General features: G+C 32.6%; 1 protein-coding gene across 1 annotated transcript; it reads right to left on the minus strand.

The window, feature by feature from the left end:
- Positions 1–10,586: 10,586 nt before the first annotated feature.
- On the minus strand, positions 10,587–17,370 carry LOC114379167 (protein CNGC15b-like). Its single transcript, XM_028337768.1, has 9 exons — positions 16,698–17,370; positions 16,051–16,125; positions 15,341–15,878; positions 15,040–15,252; positions 14,366–14,658; positions 13,620–13,731; positions 12,854–13,090; positions 11,722–12,116; positions 10,587–10,999 (listed from the first exon to the last, which is right to left on the minus strand). The coding sequence occupies exons 2-9, from the start codon at positions 16,077–16,079 to the stop codon at positions 10,738–10,740; spliced, it is 2,079 nt and encodes a 692-aa protein (XP_028193569.1). The 5' UTR covers positions 16,080–16,125; positions 16,698–17,370; the 3' UTR covers positions 10,587–10,737.
- Between the last annotated feature and the right edge of the window lie 2,024 nt (positions 17,371–19,394).

A 19,394-nucleotide genomic window follows, 5' to 3' on the forward strand; every position in this document is an offset into this window, starting at 1 on the left:
ATATTAGACAATTGTTACACTACTCAACTAAAGTTTTGAGAAATAATTCTCTATTAGTTTTACACATTTTGATTAAATAAAAGTTTTATAAAACTCATTTTAAATATATGTTACATAGAAATTGATCGAAATTATATACATACGATACGATGTTTTAAAATCAAAACTACCTAGCAAGTAACTACTTCTCACTTTCCTCTCAAAAAAGAAAAGGCACTTCTCACTTTTGACACATGACAAACATAAAGATAATATATTAAATTAAACCAGACTAGACTAGATGCGAATATTTGCATAGTTACTTGCTCATTTTTTATTTTTCAAATCTATAATAACACATAAAGTAGGTTTGTGGAAGCACCTAGAACAGTAGATGGCTGCAAATTAATCAGGGTTTGTAGTAGTAATAGTGCCATGGCAGCTAACTTTTCCATCTTGTTTGCAATCTTTCTATCATGAGCTTCCTTTTTATGCCGGATGATTAATAATTAATTCGAATTCACAAAACAATTTCATACAAATACAATTTTTCACGTGGCACAAAACATGTTATTGTGGGATGCAAATGACTGTTTCGGTGGACACATTTATAATTATGTTCATGATTCGACCTAATGTATGCAATATGCAGAGTCAGGAATTATAGGTGGCTTACGTCATCATGATGAATTCGTTTTTCAGTTCGTAAAGAGACTACACAAACAACAAAATAGAAAACGAGAGAAAACAACAAACAGAATATCCAAAATAAAAATAAAAATGAATGATTGCCACTTTGAATTATAGTTCGTTCCTATTTTATAGGAAACTTAAAAATCCGATGGGAATCGTATAAAGTAGTCACAAGTAAGGAAGATGCTTTAGTTAAGCTCGATAGACATCCAAACAAAAGACAATCGATTAAAGATTATAACTTTTAGGGGATGTTTAGGAGAAGAGAAATTTTTTATTTTTGGGAAATTATATATATTAAAAAAAACTTAGTTTCCCATGCTCGTATGTATTTTTTAAAAGATAACATTTTTGAAAAAAAATGTTTTTTAAAATGTTTTTAATCAATTTTTTAGGAAAACTTTTTCATGGAAGGAGGTGAAAAATTTATTTTTTTTCAAATTTAATTTTTCTTTTATTACAGAAAAAATATTATGTTATTCTTTATTAAATTATATAATATGATAAATAATTAAAATAATCAATAAAAATATGTATAATTCTTTGATTTCTAATAAATTTATCTAAATATTTTTAACAGTCAATTAAACAAATTTTATTCATTCCGGAAAATATGTGTAATAAGACAAATTAAGAAGAAGGAAATAGACGTTGCTGAGTCATCAATTCAAGTGTGTAAGGGCCCACATGGAATGCAAGAGGATAATTCTGTTATGCATGATCCGGAATTACAGGGAATGCGCAAAAGCACCAGAGCACGCAAGGCCAACAACCAATTGAAGGATTTCGTTACTTCTTGAGTAGTTAAATAGAAGAGCTAAGGGTACTTAGAGAATATCGTGTGAATTGTGAATCTAATTTCTCTCTCCCAAAAACTTTCTCTGTATTTACAGCTTGTACTGCAAATCCCTCTACAATTGTAGAGGTTGATACTAGTTTCAATCCAAAATTCCTTAGCTCTCTATATCACTCTCTGTATCATTTCATTGGTGCTTTCATCTCACCATGGCAGACAACACCAGAATGAAAGAGCTCGCCACCGACGTGAAGAAAAACGTCGACGATATCAAGAAGTTGTACGATGAAGTTCAGATCCAGTTTGAGCGTTTTGGTGCTGTGACGGATGCTCGATTTCAAACCATGGAGGATCTGCAATCGTCCACTGATGGGAAACTGGATAAAATCAACGAAGCTCTTTCGATGTTATTACGCAACTCCTCTCAGACCTCTTCCCATGGTGTTACGAACTCAAACAAAGCTCCGTTTCAGGTAAGAAATGTCAAGCTCGATTTCCCCCGTTTTGATGGCAAAAATGTAATGGAATGGATTTTTAGAGCTGAGCAATTTTTCGATTATTATGAAACCCCTGATAAGGATCGATTGACTATCACATCTGTTCATCTTGATCAAGATGTGGTACCTTGGTTTCAAATGATACAGAGAACACATCCTTTTAATTCCTGGGCTGAGTTCACTCGTGCCTTAGAACTGGATTTTGGACCTTCAATCTATGATTGTCCTAGAGCTACCTTGTTTAAGCTTAGCCAAACTGGGACTGTGAGTGATTATTATCGGCAATTTACTGCTTTAGCAAACAGGGTCTATGGATTAAGCACTGATGCTCTTGTTGATTGTTTTATAAGTGGCTTAAACCCCGATATTAGGAGAGATGTGATGATTCACACTCCTATTAACATTGTGAAAGCTGTGTCCCTAGCAAAAGTTTATGAAGAAAAATACACTTCCAACACCAAACCACAAAAATACCAAAACCCAAACACTCAATACCAAAATAGAGCTCACTTCAATTCAAATAAACCAGAAATCAACCAAAAACCAACCAATACTCCCTTATTACCAACACCCCCTACCAGACCCATGGACATTAACCAAAAGAATCCAAATATCAAAAGAATCACCCCTGCAGAGATGCAATTAAGGAAGGACAAAGGACTGTGTTATTGGTGCGATGAGAAATTCTCATTTAGCCACAAGTGTCCTAACAAACACCTGATGTTGTTGCAATCTGACCATGAACCAGAAAATGCAGCAGAAGAGGAAACAGAACCACCAGACCAACCACAAAACATCATAAACCAAACTCACACAGAACATCACCTATCCTTGAATGCAATGAAAGGAGCCAACAGTCTAGGGACAATGCGTTTCATGGGGAAAATTGGCAAACTCCAAGTACAAATACTTATTGATGGAGGGAGCTCTGATAATTTTGTACAACCAAGAATTGCGCATTTTCTGAAATTACCAGTGGAACCAGCACCCTGCTTTAAGGTGTTAGTGGGAAATGGACAGACTATGACAGCAGAGGGGGTAGTGACACAACTCCCTGTAGTCATTCAAGAGCATGAAATGTTGATTCCTGTGTACCTTTTACCTGTAGCTGGTGCAGACTTAATATTGGGGACAGCTTGGTTGGCTACTTTAGGGCCTCATGTGGCAGACTATTCAGCTTTAACTTTGAAATTTTTCCACAAAGGAAAATTCATTACATTACAGGGTGACACAAGCATGGGACCAGGTCAGGCACAATTACATCAGCTGAAAAGGATGTGTAACACTAGAAGTATTGATGAAGTGTTCACTGTAGAGAGAGTACAAGCTGATGCAGTCAATGACGTATGGGATGAGATACCAGCTAACATGTCACCTGAGGTGGCTGTGATATTATATACTTACAGAGGTATTTTCAAGACACCAGAAGGACTACCACCCCAAAGACCTCAAAACCATGCTATTCCTTTGAAAGAGGGCTCTAATCCGGTCAAAGTTAAACCTTATAGGTATCCCCACAGTCAAAAGGAGCAAATTGAAAAGATGGTGAAAGAGATGCTAGATCAAGGAATCATTCAGCCCAGTAATAGCCCTTTTTCATCTCCCATTGTGTTAGTGAAAAAGAAAGATGGAAGTTGGAGGTTTTGCACAGACTATAGAGCTTTAAATGCCATTACAGTTAAGGATAGTTTCCCTATGCCTACTGTAGATGAGTTGTTAGATGAACTTTGTGGTGCAAAGTATTTTTCGAAGCTGGATTTGAGGTCCGGTTACCACCAAATCTTGATTCAACCGGAGGATAGACACAAGACTACTTTTAGAACCCACCATGGTCATTATGAATGGCTAGTTATGCCATTTGGGTTAACAAACGCGCCAGCAACCTTCCAATGTCTCATGAATCAAATTTTTCAACATGCTCTGCGGAAGTATGTATTGGTATTTTTTGATGACATCCTTGTGTATAGTACCACTTGGAAGGACCACCTCACACATTTGGAAGCAGTTTTACAGGTGTTAGAACAAAATACCCTGTATGTAAAACTATCAAAATGTGTTTTTGGGGTTGAGGAGATAGAGTATCTGGGACATGTGGTGTCAGGGAAAGGGGTAGCAATGGAGGCAACAAAGATTGAAGCAGTTCTCAAGTGGCCAACACCTACTAACCTGAAACAGTTGAGAGGGTTTTTAGGATTGACCGGCTACTATAGACGATTCATTAAGTCGTATGCCAAAATAGCAGCTCCTTTAACAGACTTGTTAAGGAAAGATTCATTTTGCTGGAATGAAACAACACAAGAAGCTTTTCAAGGGCTGCAACAAGCCATCACATCTGCACCTGTATTAGCTCTGCCGAATTTCCAACAAACTTTTATCCTTGAAACTGACGCTTCAGGAATTGGAGTGGGGGCAGTTCTGCACCAAAATGGCCACCCGATAGCATTTTTCTCAAAGAAGCTGGCACCACGAAACCAGAAGAAATAAGCTTACTTTAGAGAAATGCTCGCTATAGCTGAAGCCATCGCAAAGTTCAGGCACTACTTATTGGGGAGTAAGTTTATCATCAGGACTGATCAGAAGAGCTTGAGAAGCTTGATGGATCAAAGCCTACAAACACCTGAACAACAAGAATGGCTACACAAGTTTCTGGGTTACGATTTTGTCATTGAGTATAATCCAGGAAAGGAGAACATAGCTGCCGATTCCTTGTCCAGAATGTTCATGATATCATGGTCTGAACCAAAGACACGATTTATGCAACAATTACTAGATGAAGTGAAGAGTAATGATAAAATGCAGGAGCTCATAACTCAATGCAAAGATCACCCCCAGCTGAAGCCTCACTACACGACCAAAGAGGGACTGCTTTATTGGAAAGGCAGGTTGGTTATACCAGACGCTTCTAACTTGATTCAAATGATTTTGAAGGAGAATCACAGCTCTCCTATTGGGGGACATTCAGGAAATTCTAGAACCATGGCTAGAATTGCTTATCAATATTTTTGGCATAATATGAAGAAAGACATCGAACAGTTTGTGCAAAATTGTGCTATATGTCAGCAAGCAAAATCTTCTCATAGTTTACCAGCTGGGTTGCTCCAACCATTGCCCATTCCATCTCAGGTATGGGAAGATGTAGCTATGGATTTCATTACTGGGCTACCTCCCTCTTTTGGCTACACTACAATAATGGTGGTAATTGATAGATTGACAAAATTTGCTCACTTTGTTCCACTTAAAAGTGATTACAGCAGTAAAACAGTTGCAGAGGCTTTCATGAATTATATAGTGAAGTTGCATGGAATTCCAAAGTCTATAGTTTCAGACAGAGACAAGGTATTCACTAGCGATTTCTGGAAAAGATTATTTGAGATACAGGGTACAACATTGGCCATGAGTTCTGCATATCACCCACAGTCAGATGGACAATCTGAAATTCTCAACAAGTGTTTAGAGATGTTTTTGAGATGTTTCACTTTTGAGAATCCTAAGGCTTGGTATAAAGCTTTAACTTGGGCTGAATACTGGTACAATACAGCTCACCATACAAGCATTGGCATGACACCCTTTAAAGCACTCTATGGGAGGGACCCTCCAGCTTTAACTCGCTATAGGCCTCAACCAAATGACCCTATTACGGTGCAAGAGCAGCTGGGAGAAAGAGACAGAACTCTACAACAGCTCAAAAGTAACTTGGAAAGAGCACAAGTTTATATGAAAAATCAAGCTGACAAGAAAAGGAGAGATCTTGAGCTGCAGGTTGGAGATTGGGTGCTGGTACGATTACAACCTTATAGGCAGCAATCTGTTGCTTTGAGAAGGAATAAAAAATTGGGTATGAGATTTTTTGGACCTTTCATGATAATAGCTAAGGTAGGTGTTGTAGCCTACAAGCTCCAATTACCAGAAGAAGCAAAGATTCACTCAGTTTTCCATGTGTCACAATTGAAGCCTTTCAAAGGAGGGACCACTGAACAATACATGCCACTTCCCTTGACAATGACTGATATTGGGCCTATTGTACTACCTGCTAAGGTACTAGCTGCACGTGTGATTCAACAAGGAGAGTTGAAGATTCCACAGGTTCTTATCCAATGGACAAACATGCCACCAGATGAATCCACATGGGAAGGGTTGGAAGATATGAAAGCCAATTATCCTAGCTTCAACCTTGAGGACAAGGTTGTCTTAAATGGGGATGGTATTGTAATAAGACAAATTAAGGAGAAGGAAATAGATGTTGCTGAGTCATCAATTCAAGTGTGTAAGGGCCCACATGGAATGCAAGAGGATAATTCTGTTATGCATGATCCGGAATTACAGGGAATGCGCAAAAGCACCAGAGCACGCAAGGCCAACAACCAATTGAAGGATTTCGTTACTTCTTGAGTAGTTAAATAGAAGAGCTAAGGGTACTTAGAGAATATCGTGTGAATTGTGAATCTAATTTCTCTCTCCCAAAAACTTTCTCTGTATTCACAGCTTGTACTGCAAATCCCTCTACAATTGTAGAGGTTGATACTAGTTTCAATCCAAAATTCCTTAGCTCTCTATATCACTCTCTGTATCATTTCAATATGATTTTGGGGAATGAAAAATTTTCTCTCTTACAAAACACCTCCTTCAAGTTAGCCAGAAAAGCATTTGAAGCTTCTTTACAAATTTTAATTTTAATTGTAATGGTGATTGATTTGCTGGTTTTTATATTATAAATTTAAGTTTTTACTTGTTAATAAAAATGAAACAGTCTTTATCTGCTCTTATTTTTGTATACTTATCTGTCTATTTATTCTGTGACACTTATTATAATACATCTTTTATATTAAATTAATAATTTATTTAGTAATCTGGTAAAAAGAAGTGGTTTCTTTACTTATTTTAATACATTCTCAATTTTATTTAATAAACATTAAGTGTAATATGATATTTGTAAATACCCCTTTTATTTTTATTTTTAATATCAATAACTCTAAAATATTTATAAGTATGGATGCAAATAAAGTAATGGGCTTGATTTTATATAGAGAATTGATTGTGAGAAAGGAATGGATTTTAGGTAAATTTTTATGTGCCTGATTTTTCATGTCAGAAAAGAATTCAAAATTAATTTTAGTCTAAAATTAATTCTAAATTGAATCAATTTTATGTAACTTTTGTGTTAGATAAAAAAATTTATACTAAATTTTACTTTTAATTTATTTTTATAATAAAAATTCAAACAAAATTATATAACTTAAAAAAATCAATTTTATGACCGTTTATCTAAACACATAATATACGTGGACATTGGAGTCACACTAAATGCATTTTTTTTTTTACTTTTCTTTTGAAGACATTGAATATGTGTTTAAAAACTAGGTAAAGAGAGAGATGAAAAAAAACAGTGAATCTGCATTGCACTAAATATCAGCACGTAGATGAACAAAATGGTGCTGAATGATTTTTATAATCAAAAGAACAAGGAAAGAGTAAGTAAGACGAAGAGAAATTAAAAAGAAATAAAGTATTATCCAGCCAATACATGGTGACAGCTAGAGAGTTTTTATAATATTATATTGATTAATTGATTATTGAATAGATAAGAACATTAAAATAAAAAAAATATTCTATTAATATGAAAATAATTATTGCATATTGCTCTTGTAAAATTAATGAGCACTGCTACTTGGTACAAAGTGATTTTCACTCGAAAAGAACGAAATAAAGGTATTGTTGTTCTATTGGATAAAAACAATAAATTAAAAAAAAGAAGAAATATGAAACAGAAATCACGGTAGCTATAATTCGTATAGGATTTCTTCTGTATATTTTCTTACCATTACCAAGAAACAATTTCCAATTAATATAGTTCGTAAACCCTTTTGAATAACAGTGTTTATTGGTACGAAACAATCCTTTCGAATCTTGAACTATTGACGTGGCTGTTAACAATATAACTGAGGTAGATTTCGAGAGATAAAGCCCATCCTCAGAACAAGAATGATCATGATTTTTCCCAATAATTTTATACTTATATGTATTTCCGGAGTTTAAAATGCCATCAATTTCACGTGAAAAACATGTCCAATAATTTTTTTTATGAATAATCATTTTAGTCCTAAATATGATAATAGGTGATATAATATTTGAATATATAAAAAGTATGATAATTATGTTAAAATGTTATTTTTGTTATTCAGAGACTAAATTAGATTTTTTGAGATTAAATTGTTAATAATTTACACATTTAGAACCAAAATAGTCATTTATTTATTTTTTAATCGTGCAAATACTGTTTCCTTTCTCACAAAAATTAAAGTGATGTATTTTTTCTTATAAAAAAGTTATGCAAAGATTAGACTCTTATTATGATTCCTAAAAGTTATTTCCACACAGAAAATCATATATTTATTCCTTACTTTTATTATTTTAGAGAGAAATTGAAATCATTTTCACATTGTGCTTCCTTTTTCCTCTTTAGGTTCAAGTTTAGGACCAGCCAAAAAAAAAGGTCCAAGTTTAGAAATAAGGTTGTTGTTTTTAGTGTTGGGTGTTGGCATAAATATTAGGCGGACACCATCTACGCACAAGTGGCCCTTGAATGTAATGGTATGAGAGACATATTTAGTTCGAGGGTATTTCTTAACAACTTCATTATTTACAAGTTATAATAAAGAAAAATAATATGGGGATTTAAAAATTTAAGGGTGCAATTAGCAAAAAGAGGATAAAGGAAGCAAAAACCATGGTTGAATCATTTCACATCCCGTTCGAACTATCAATTTATTGGTTTGTTTTTTTTTTTTCTACTTACACTTCCTTTCGTTTTTTGTCAAAATCAATTTTAAAAAATATTCTTATAAACGGATTTAACTTTATTATTTCGAAAATGAAAATGTAGAAATAATAATTATAAAGAAAAGAAATCAACTTTCGAAATTTAAATTTTTACTCGTTTTTTTTTACTATTTCGAAAATTGAGTTTCCAAAACCCAATTGAAATGTATTCTAAATAGGAGTTTTGTACTTTCATTGTGTTACGCCACAGGTCTTCCACCATTGGGGAAAATGAGAGAGATGGAATGGTGGGGCACAACGACAAATGAAAGAGATCATGGCACTGTTTCTCCAATGTAAATAGACAACGATGAAAAATGAGAGAGACGGAGTGGTGTCGCAACAATGAAAATGAAAGAGATAAATGGTGGAGCAGTAGAGTATAATGATATTTTTTATTAGTAAGAAATATTCATCAATTTTATCAATGATTTGATTAATCTATTCTTTTAATAATATTTTTTTCATCATAAAATTCTAACTTAAAATCTTACCTAAAAAAATCAAATTTAATATCACTGGAATCAATCATTGATAAAATACAATTATATGAGTCTAGTTTTACTGTTCCATAAATTTGTCCATCGGATCCTTCAAATTGTATTCCATAAACTTCTTTTTACAATGTAAAAAAGTTGATGACTTGTGGAATTTAAATTTTGGAAATATGAGAAAAAATAAACTTTCAAAAATTCAATGTTGGTCAATTTTTTTACATAACTTCAAATAAATAATCTGAAATTTAATTTCTGAAATGATAAAATCAAACACATTTATAATTATATTATTGAAATAAAAAAAGGATCGAAAAAAATATGTCATTAATTTTTTAAGCAAAAAAAGTCTCACAAAAGATTTATCTTAATTTTTGCTTTAGGTTTTACTTTCTGTTGTATTGGCCTTTGATCAAGTGAAAAAAATGTAATTCCCTATTAGTGTCTGTTTTAAGCATTTTGTTCAGATGAATCATCATTTGCTTGCATTTCTTTTATTTATTTATATAATAAAATTATAATTTCAAATAATTTATTTTCTAAATTATATTAAAAATTAAACTAATATACATTAAAATAAAATTAATTATTACTTAAAACTAATTAATAGATTATTATTTTTAAAAAATATAAGTGAACTTTAAAAAGAAAAAATATTAGTTATTATTAGTTAATTTTTACTTAGTTTAAATATGCTTATAGTTAGTCAAATTTGTGGCAAGTTTTGGTTCTCAAAATTTAAAATTGATATTTTTAAAATCTGTATCAAAAAAAAATTGTTTTAGTCATTTTACTAAAATGTCATTAGAAACTTCGCTTACTTGACTAACACATTAGAAGTCTTCTAGGCGGCATCCTACCTTGATTTTTATATTCTTATAGTCAAATACCCTACTACATGTATGTTTTCGTTTTAAAGTGTTCATGTTAACCGCATTTAGGCATAATATGCTTATAAGGATTAAAACAAGTTTTTTTTTTTTTTTCCTTTTCCTTATTATAGGATTAAAAAGATCAACTTTGAATTTAACATATTTAAAACTTTGACATTTTTAGTTTATAAATTTTTGAGTGAACACGAGATATTCTTCGATTGAAAGTGAAGAATTAATTTCTAATCGCTAAACACATACACATAAGGGATAAGGTTATACAAATTATGAATCATATTACTTTTGGCTTATGGATTTAATCTAATGTAAAAAAAGATTTCTTACATGGTTTATTTTATTATCCATCTCTTAGTCTTTAATAACATCAATCTCGAAACATCACCCCCCACATTATTAATCTCCTCTTGTCATCATATGGTTAATTTCCAATCAGCTTTCCCCGCACTACTATTATTTGCGTCCATATATATGCATTACAAGAATTTCAATGTCCTAATTTATATGATCAATAACCAATAAAAGAATTATGCATAGGGTAGTATAACAAGCCAATTCGAAGTCCAAACTCATCACTCATCAACAGAAAAGTCCGGTTCTTCTGGCTTCTGCAAAGAAACTCCAGAATCTGTTCCAGAACGCACACGATGCACACCCTTCCTGGCCATCCTCGTAGCATACACAACCACCAACCCTGATCTATACGCTGCTGTCTCACCCTCATGAACATTCTCCCTCGCTCTCAGTTCCGCAGCTTCCTTTCGCTTCTTGTATCGCCTCCATGCAGCTTGTACGAAACATGCAGCCCACGTTCTCCACTGGTGCGAGTAAAACCTGAACAAAAATAATCAGTTGAACACCCCCAATAACCTGTTACAAGCTCCAGATAGAAATAAAAGAGAAAAAAATATAGCTATAATAAGCATGATAGAATGGAATTCAAATCATGAATCAGAAGATTCATTTTTTAAATCGTCAAGTGTAAGATTCATGATCAATAATAACAGCATATACAACTAACAAAAACATATTAAAGCACATATTCATGATCAATAACTAAAAAACTCAAATCTAGGAGCACAAGATGCATAAGTTCTCTTAAATCTGAGTTTGTGAAGCCTATATTTTAGTAGAAAGGAAATGAAGCAACAAATAAAATAGATGCATTAAATGAGTGGGCAACAAATAAAGTAGTGGAGTAATCGAATAGGACAAGTTCAAAAGTGTTCTTTCAATTCCTCTTCATTTAATAATTTAGACTTGTATGGCTTTCAAATTTTTTTTTGAGAATGGTGAAAGAAAACTAAAAAAAAATGAAATAGGGAATCCTTGAACCTTGTGAATCGTAAGATTAACATGATTTAATCATGTACTGTAAGATACAAAGTTTTTTAAGATTCATCTTAGGATACGTATCTGTAGGTAGTCAAATTGTATCAAATAGTAAGATTCGAATTGTGAATGGTAAGATTCTGATAACTATGATGATAAGTGATATGATGTAATAAGAATATGCATGCATAAATTAATGAGTGTCGAAATATCATTACTCCAACCTGAACTTGTGTCTGAGTTGTTTGCTGTGCAGTCTTCGGAACTGCGACGCAACGAACTTGAGGTCTTCGGCCATGAGAGCGAAGGCTTCGACTTCTGAGATGGCCTTAACGGTGCGAGTAGAGGAAGGGAGAATGAAGCTTGGACGGGACCCTAAGGCCCATGTTAGGAGCTCCTCGCCGCAGAAATCGCCGGGGCCGATGTGGCAGGAGTTGAAGAAACCGGTGCGGCCTCCGTTGGTGGTGTAGGAATCAAGGTGGCCTCTGATTATGAAGAGGGTCTCGTTCACCGGATCTCCCTCGCGAACAAGGTATGTGTTTTCTGTGCACAGTGCAGGTTTTAGTCTCTCGCAGATTGCGTCCAGCATTCTCTCGTCCATTTGATCAAACAATGGGACCTGTGATACGTGTCAGTTGTCATGAACTACAACAACTATCCAAGATGCTTAGGTTGAAAGACATGAATTGTTTAAATTTTTATATGGTAAGTATTTAAATTTTTTAATTTTGGAGGAAGAATTCATAATACTTGATTACGTGTCATGTGAAGGTTAGTCGTGAGCTCTGATAACCCCGGATCACCTAATACTTGTCAAGATATGCTCTCATGTGTGCGTGAAAGAGTATCAAATATGGAAAGATATCAACTTCTTAAATGAGTAGTTTCCGGCCAAGAATATCTTATTTCACAATAAATTATTATATGGTTTGAGACTATCATGATCCCAATCAATCTCCATATGACATGTAATGATCAACTATTATAAATTATTTCTCATGAATTAAAAAACTTGACACATGTTACATAGAGATTAATTGGGAGATCATGAACACATGGTGATCTGACACTATGCATATAATAATTTCTCCTTGGTCAAATGCTTAAGAATAGACATCTTTCAGTGTGGTACTAGGAGAAGCAAGCAAGGTTTCATAACCTATGAAACAAATAAAACATATCTTCATTTGTCTTGGCATAGTATGTTGCCACTGAGAAAATATAATGGAGAAAGTTTGAGTGAATGACATTTTATAACATTTTACAAAAAAATTAGATATTGAAGTAATTAATGCATGCATTTCAGGGATCTAGTGAAGGTTTGTTGAAGTGAAAATGGATGTGTAAGTGACTTACTCGTCGAACTAGTTCCAGACAAAGGTGGCGCTTGATGTCTCTCCTCAGATCAGCTGGAAGTCCTTTGAGAAGAGCTTCTTCATCTACCCCTCGTGTAGCCAGCCACTTATATTGGTTATATTTGCGAACAGATTGTCTTAGTTCTGGAGGAAGCTGCCTGTGATGCATCCATTGTTCTGTATCAGTTCTTCTAACCCTCCACTCTTCTAAGCGAACAGTTGTTGATTGCAGGTATGTCTGCCAAAATTTGAGTTCTATTAATCCACATATACAAGAACAGAGTCAGTTTATAGGCTGGTCAAGTGTTTTCTAACAATTCAATGCTATGCGGCTAACTAAACATATAACAGCAAGTTTTGAGGTTGATTTTGGGCTCAATATCTCTCAGATGTAATTTTTGAAGAGGATATGTAGAATCAAGCATACATACATCTAGCAAATTTAATGTTTCATGTAGTACTAGCTTGTAGGACAAAGCTATCTTGGAACTAAGTCATGAAATTAAGAAATTAAAGTTTTCTAAAATAAAAATTCTCTGAATGAAACAAATGAGCGCAAAAAGAATTTTTCTATTTTCTGCATGAAGCACAAGCTGGTCACACCCTCCAAGCAATAAACAATGAGTTTGACTAAATAGGAAGCAGATTGTGGTCCTTGTCTTTAGGCATTATCTTCTAATTTTCATAGACATTATAAAAGAAGTCAATAACTGGCATATGCAAAGCAGCTCTAGGCTAACTAAGAGAGATAATATAAGTGCACTTACCTGCATATTACCAATCAGCAATCCGAAAAGAACCAATCCAAGGGTTGCAACAACAATGGCGAACATTATTTCTCCAACAAAAGTGCTAGTAAGAAGACCTTGTCCCAAAGAACTACAACCAACAATAAGAAACTCATTAATGCTCAAGGGATAAAAAGTAAAAGGCTTTTAGTGAGTCATGGTCACCTAGATGAGCGATTCTGCTCTATTTGCTAGGGAAGACATCTCATCATTTGCTCAATAATAAGACAAAAATGAAGTAGAGAAGTAGCATTTTGAAGCATATGATTAAATGATGAACACTAGAAATTCCAACTTTCATCTGTCTCTGGCCTTAGTATTTGTAGGTACTCATCTATCCTTCCCATAAACTTGAATATAATCATTTTTCTTAATCAGCAAAAGAAAAAAGTTCAATTAGTTTTAGATGACCTTAATTAGTTTAAATCCTTGTTCTCAGGTACAAATAAAAATCCTTTTTTCCAGATACAGGAAAAATAGAAAAACTAAAATGTTTCAAGAGTAAGGTGATAGTCTAAATGCTAAATGAATGATTATATTTTGACAATCCAAAATTTCAAGCACTCAATCAACAACTCTCTTTTCTCTCTATCTTTCTCTTACTATTACACCACATCATCAATCAAATCAATCACTCATCTCTTCCTTTCTCTCTTAAGTTGTAGACAACTTAAGGTTGTCCAAAAAACATTTTTTTCGGTATAGAAAGCCCAAATAAGACTTACCTCAGATTCCTTAGGCCCCACCAAAGACAAAAGAAGTACTTATGAAAGAATGACGAGGTTGTAACTTGGGATGTCACTGCATCACCGTATATACCAAACTGATAGAAGTTAGCCTTTGGTGAGCATAAAATTGTGATATTACTTGCTATAAACCAGGACACCCTGAGCGAATCTTCAACCCTTTTGCAGTCAAAGAATCCATATTGACAAGATGGCTCCTCCATATCGCAGACACTCCTCCAGCATGCTTCTTGTCTTTCAATTGATAGAAGGTACCAGCTAGCTCCTAAAAACTTCAACCAAAACAGAAGAGTATTAGTGAAGTATGGTATATTTACTTTCTTCATATCATTAAAATAGTTGCTTAACAGCCAATCCTGAAATAAACTTTGCAAGACTAACATATATATGCTTACACTTGAAGTTACTAGAACCTAAGAGTAGCTGAAGAATTTACTGTTACTAAAACATATCTTTTTAGTTGTATAAAAACATATGCCCACATTTTAGCTTGGCTTGGCTTAAATTATTTGAATCAAGAAAATATAAGTCCTATAAGAAAGTCATCTTACTGAATTTGCTATTGAAGTCTTCACCACACCTCTTGTAACAGAGAATTTGGCAACGGGAAAGTGCATGAGCAATCAAGTAAATGCAAGTTTTCATATACTCACATGGCTAGCTAACATGTAAAGCACCAAGTTGTAAGCAGCCCCTGCCCAAGCTGTTTCTGTCACAACCCCTGTAGCTTTTATAATTTGGGATGAAAGTGGAAAAATCAGAAACAGCCTTGGCAAATATTGGAAAATGATGATAAAGCGAAGCACATTCTTTGTGTTTGCCATGGTTGAACCTCCAAGATTGGGGATGACAATCCAAATTAACGCCTGTAATCAATATAATAAGAGCATTTTTAATAAGCAAGTCAAAACACCATGGTTTTGATCAAGATAAAGGAAATCTATAGTGAATTACCTGAGGAAGAGGCAATGCAGCAACAAAGTCTAACCAAAAACCCTTGATCAGGTACCTAGTAGCTATCTTAGAAGAGTCTATAACAAGATCTCCCCTCCCAAATACCCGAGAAGAAGGAGCAACATAAGCTGTACGAAACTTCAAGAGAATCTGAATCATGTAAAACACATCTGCCATTGATCTTATCATTGTGAGGAAAACTTCAAGTGTTGTCCCAATATCGATGCATACTTCATCTCGAACTAGTGGTAAATAAAAGAATAGAGGATCCACAAACAAAGAAACTAAACATGCTACCAAGAGAATCTTGTTCCAACGGTGAATGGTTTGTGCCCGGGGATCTAATAATGTTCTTTTTCTAACTTTCTCATAATCCTCTGAGAATACTCTTGACAATACTCTAGCCTTCAGGAACTTCCTTGTGTCCTTCTTCAGACCCTTTTTGCCGCTAGTCTCAGCTACTTGTGTTTCATTAGGCTTGATTCCATTGCCGCCATTTGTTGTTGGCAATTTTGCTAATTCAGCATCATCTTGAAATCTATAAAGTGAAACTTTACATTAGAGGCTAATAAATTATGAAGATAATTTATTCAGTTACTGAAAGCATGCAATTTACAGTTGATCAGCATAAAAATTCAATAATCTAAAGAAATAGTACATACTAGATAGTAACTTTAGAATTTGGAAGGTATACTAGGAAAGAGACTCACCTTACAAATCTTGAACAATCAGCAGCCATACTGATTTTCCACAAGTGTCAACTTCTCTCAATCAGCAACAAGATGCTGAGAACAAAGGAAATTAGGGATTAAATAATTTATATGCATCAGTTGTTGAATCAATGATTTTGAGCTTTTTGCTAGTGAAATTAACTAATGAGGAAATGTAGACCATAGCAAAAGGAAGACCCATTCATGTCTGTTGGGACCAGGATTCTTGTGAACAATAAAATAAAATATACATGAAACTTAGAGATGAAGGCATGAAGCTATCCAATTGTGAATAAAAATTCCCTATGTGATGGCATCTCTGTGGAGATGATGTTCAATATCCTTAAACCCAGCAAAAGTTACGGAGAAAACTTATGAACAATAAATTGTACTTAATGCATTGAATGTATTCAAAATATGACCCAAATTTTAAACCATCAATGCTTATATTTCTTATGAAAGGTAGGAGTCACCAAAACCATATAAATAAGACCCCAACAAAATACAAATCAACCACTGAAACAGTAGTGGCCAAAAAATGTAACTCTCTAACGGGCATAGCATGTAGATAATAAGACCATATATGTAATAGACTCACGGATTTTATGAATAAAAATGCACTTTTTTGTAAAAGTTTAGTTTCTTACAGCTATTCAAATTAACCGAGAGGGGAGAAGCAGCAGTTAAAGTGAAACACATTTCAAAGCATTTGACTCTGCTGCAACTGCAAGCAAAGCCATGTCACATAAAACCAACCAATTCTTCCATTTCCAAGTTCCACTCCCTTCCTTGTTTCACCACCGTGAAGGATTAGCATCTAACATGAACACAAGTAGATGCTACGCTAGCCAAAAAACCATGTTTAAGGATCGAAAAAAAAACGTTAGATGGGTTGGTTGCAAAATGTGAGAAGAAGAGTACTATGTTCCTCTATAGTTGTTAATTACATTACACCCCCCCTAAACAATGGGTGTTCATACTCATGAACAACCAAAACAAAAAACAAAACCGTATTCACAACCCAAATGGTTAATTTAAAATTTAAAATGTTTGAAGACGGAAGAGCCTATGCAAACACAAGGAAAATGACATAATGCAAATATACCTATACTCACTCACATATATGCAAATAAAGACAAATGAAAAGGGAGAACAAGTTGTGTTTGATCATAAGCGTGTAAAAAGCAATTGGCTATGGATGAGGAAGAGCCAGAAAGGGGTGTCAAAGTCCAACCAAAGAAGCTATCTGGCTGGAGACAGAGAGGTAAAGATGGTCCAAAAGGAAGGTTGCAGTTGTAGCTTGCTTTTTCTTCAACGTGTGAAGTTGACTACGTTAGATACGCTTGTTAGGGAACCTTAACATGTGTCATTTTCTTCTCACTCAGTCCCACTTTTGAGGTACCACTTTATTTCATTATATATAATAATAATTCATAAAATAAAAACCGTAACAACATTTATATGAAGTGATTTCTTATACAGAATTTTATGTAAATTAAGCTTAGGCTATCCAACGTTAAACATGATTAAATAAGAAAAAGACATGAAAAACGTTGTAGGGGCACCTGACAGCAAGCTCTTTTTCGACTCTGTTAGACGTAATTATCGGAACAAAGTGGTGTCGGTGTGTAATAGTTTCTTTTGTGTAGGATTTGGGATCCTATTTCAACCTTTCCAGTTACCGCAAGTGGTATTCAGCTAGCATGGTATTTTCTTTGGTTTCTTCAAATGCATATTCTTTTGAAGGTAACTAGATCTTGACCCATAACATTTTAAGATTTTTATTTGAATTTTGTATTGTATGTACTGTGTTATATTTTTATCTCCATGTTTTCATTAAAAAAAATATCATAATAATTTAGATATTAACGTGACATTAGGTAGATTGTTCATCTTCATGGATTAAATGAAAAATTTATATTTGGCATGCATATATCATTTTTATTTTAATATATTGACATATTCATATACATATCAATGTATAAAATAAAATTAACATTTTTTCAGGTAAAAAAATAAAAAAAATTATTTATTTAAGTGAGAAGATAAAAAATAAAAATAAAATTTATTTCCTTAAAATTAATTGTAGACATAAAATTTGCGTGAAGAATATAATAGTGATTATGTTGATATTTTTTAAGTATTAAATATATATTAATTATGTATAAGAAATATTATTTTTCATAGGACAAAAATAATTAGTAAAAAAATTGTCCTTATTAATTTAACTAGTTTTTGTTTCCCATGCGATGTATTGGATGAATTTTTATTTTACGAGTGGTGGAGTAATTTTTTAAAATTACATGTAAAATTTAAAAATAAATTTATATAGTCGGTTTTTAATTATTTAATATATAAATAATATTTTAATAAAAAATTTCTTCATAGTAAAATTTTATAATTATTAATTTAACTTTAACTATTCCTAGTTTCAAAACGTATTTATAATACTTTTGAAGCTTAATTTTTTTTATACCAGATATGAAAATTTAAATAATTAATAATAGTAAATATAAATTTATTTATTTTAATATAGTGACTTATTTTTAAAAATTTGTAAAATTGAAAGTTTTTATTTAAACAAAAATTCATTTATAACTTATTTTAAATTGTGTAAAATTTCAACATAAAATTTCTAACAGTTTTAAATAAATAAAATTAATAGATTTGAGTTTAATTATTTAACGTCAAATATTCATAGTAACAACTTTTAGATAATGAAAGTTATCAAATATTAATTTAACTATTTAATTTCAACAATTCACGGTATCAATCAACATTTGTAACTTTTTTTAAAATTTTAAATTAAAAAAATACATTTATAGAAATTTCCAAATAATTAAAATTAGTAATTTGAATTTAATTTTTTAATATCAATTATTTAGTTATAATAAAGCATTTATAATAAAGCATTTACAAAATTTTTAAATAATTGAAAGTTGAATAGTTTCCCTTGATTACGTTATTTTAAAATGAAATTTACAATCATAGTTAATTAATTTAATCAAAGTAAAATAAAGAGTGATTTTTTTATTAAAATAATTATCATAAACATACATTAATTATAATTTTTGCAATTAAATTTATACAAAACAAAATCTTATGACAATCTTACTCCTAGAATGAGAGGGATTTTGAGAAAATAGTATATACAATGATCAAATTTTTTTAACAGTAATATGGTACAATAATAATAAAAATTATATTTAGTATCAATATATTATGATTTATTATGTTGATTATATTGGATGCAACAACTTTTATTATCCCATAAAAAAACAACTTTTATTATTATTTTATTTCTATATACTAATAGAGTGCAACTTTTATTTTTTCAATAAGAG

This window comes from Glycine soja, chromosome 12 (genome assembly GCF_004193775.1).
Source record: "Glycine soja cultivar W05 chromosome 12, ASM419377v2, whole genome shotgun sequence".
Classification (NCBI taxonomy): domain Eukaryota; kingdom Viridiplantae; phylum Streptophyta; class Magnoliopsida; order Fabales; family Fabaceae; genus Glycine; species Glycine soja.

Bases quoted from the DNA above. Each gene is read 5' to 3' on its own strand.
- LOC114379167 (XM_028337768.1), bottom strand. From the start codon at position 16,079: ATGGCTGCTGATTGTTCAAGATTTGTAAG. The intron at 13,091-13,619 runs GTAAGTGCACTT...AAATTTTGGCAG, and splicing joins TGCTGATTGGTAATATGCAG to ACATACCTGCAATCAACAAC. The intron at 12,117-12,853 runs GTAAGTCACTTA...CACGTATCACAG, and splicing joins GTCTGGAACTAGTTCGACGA to GTCCCATTGTTTGATCAAAT.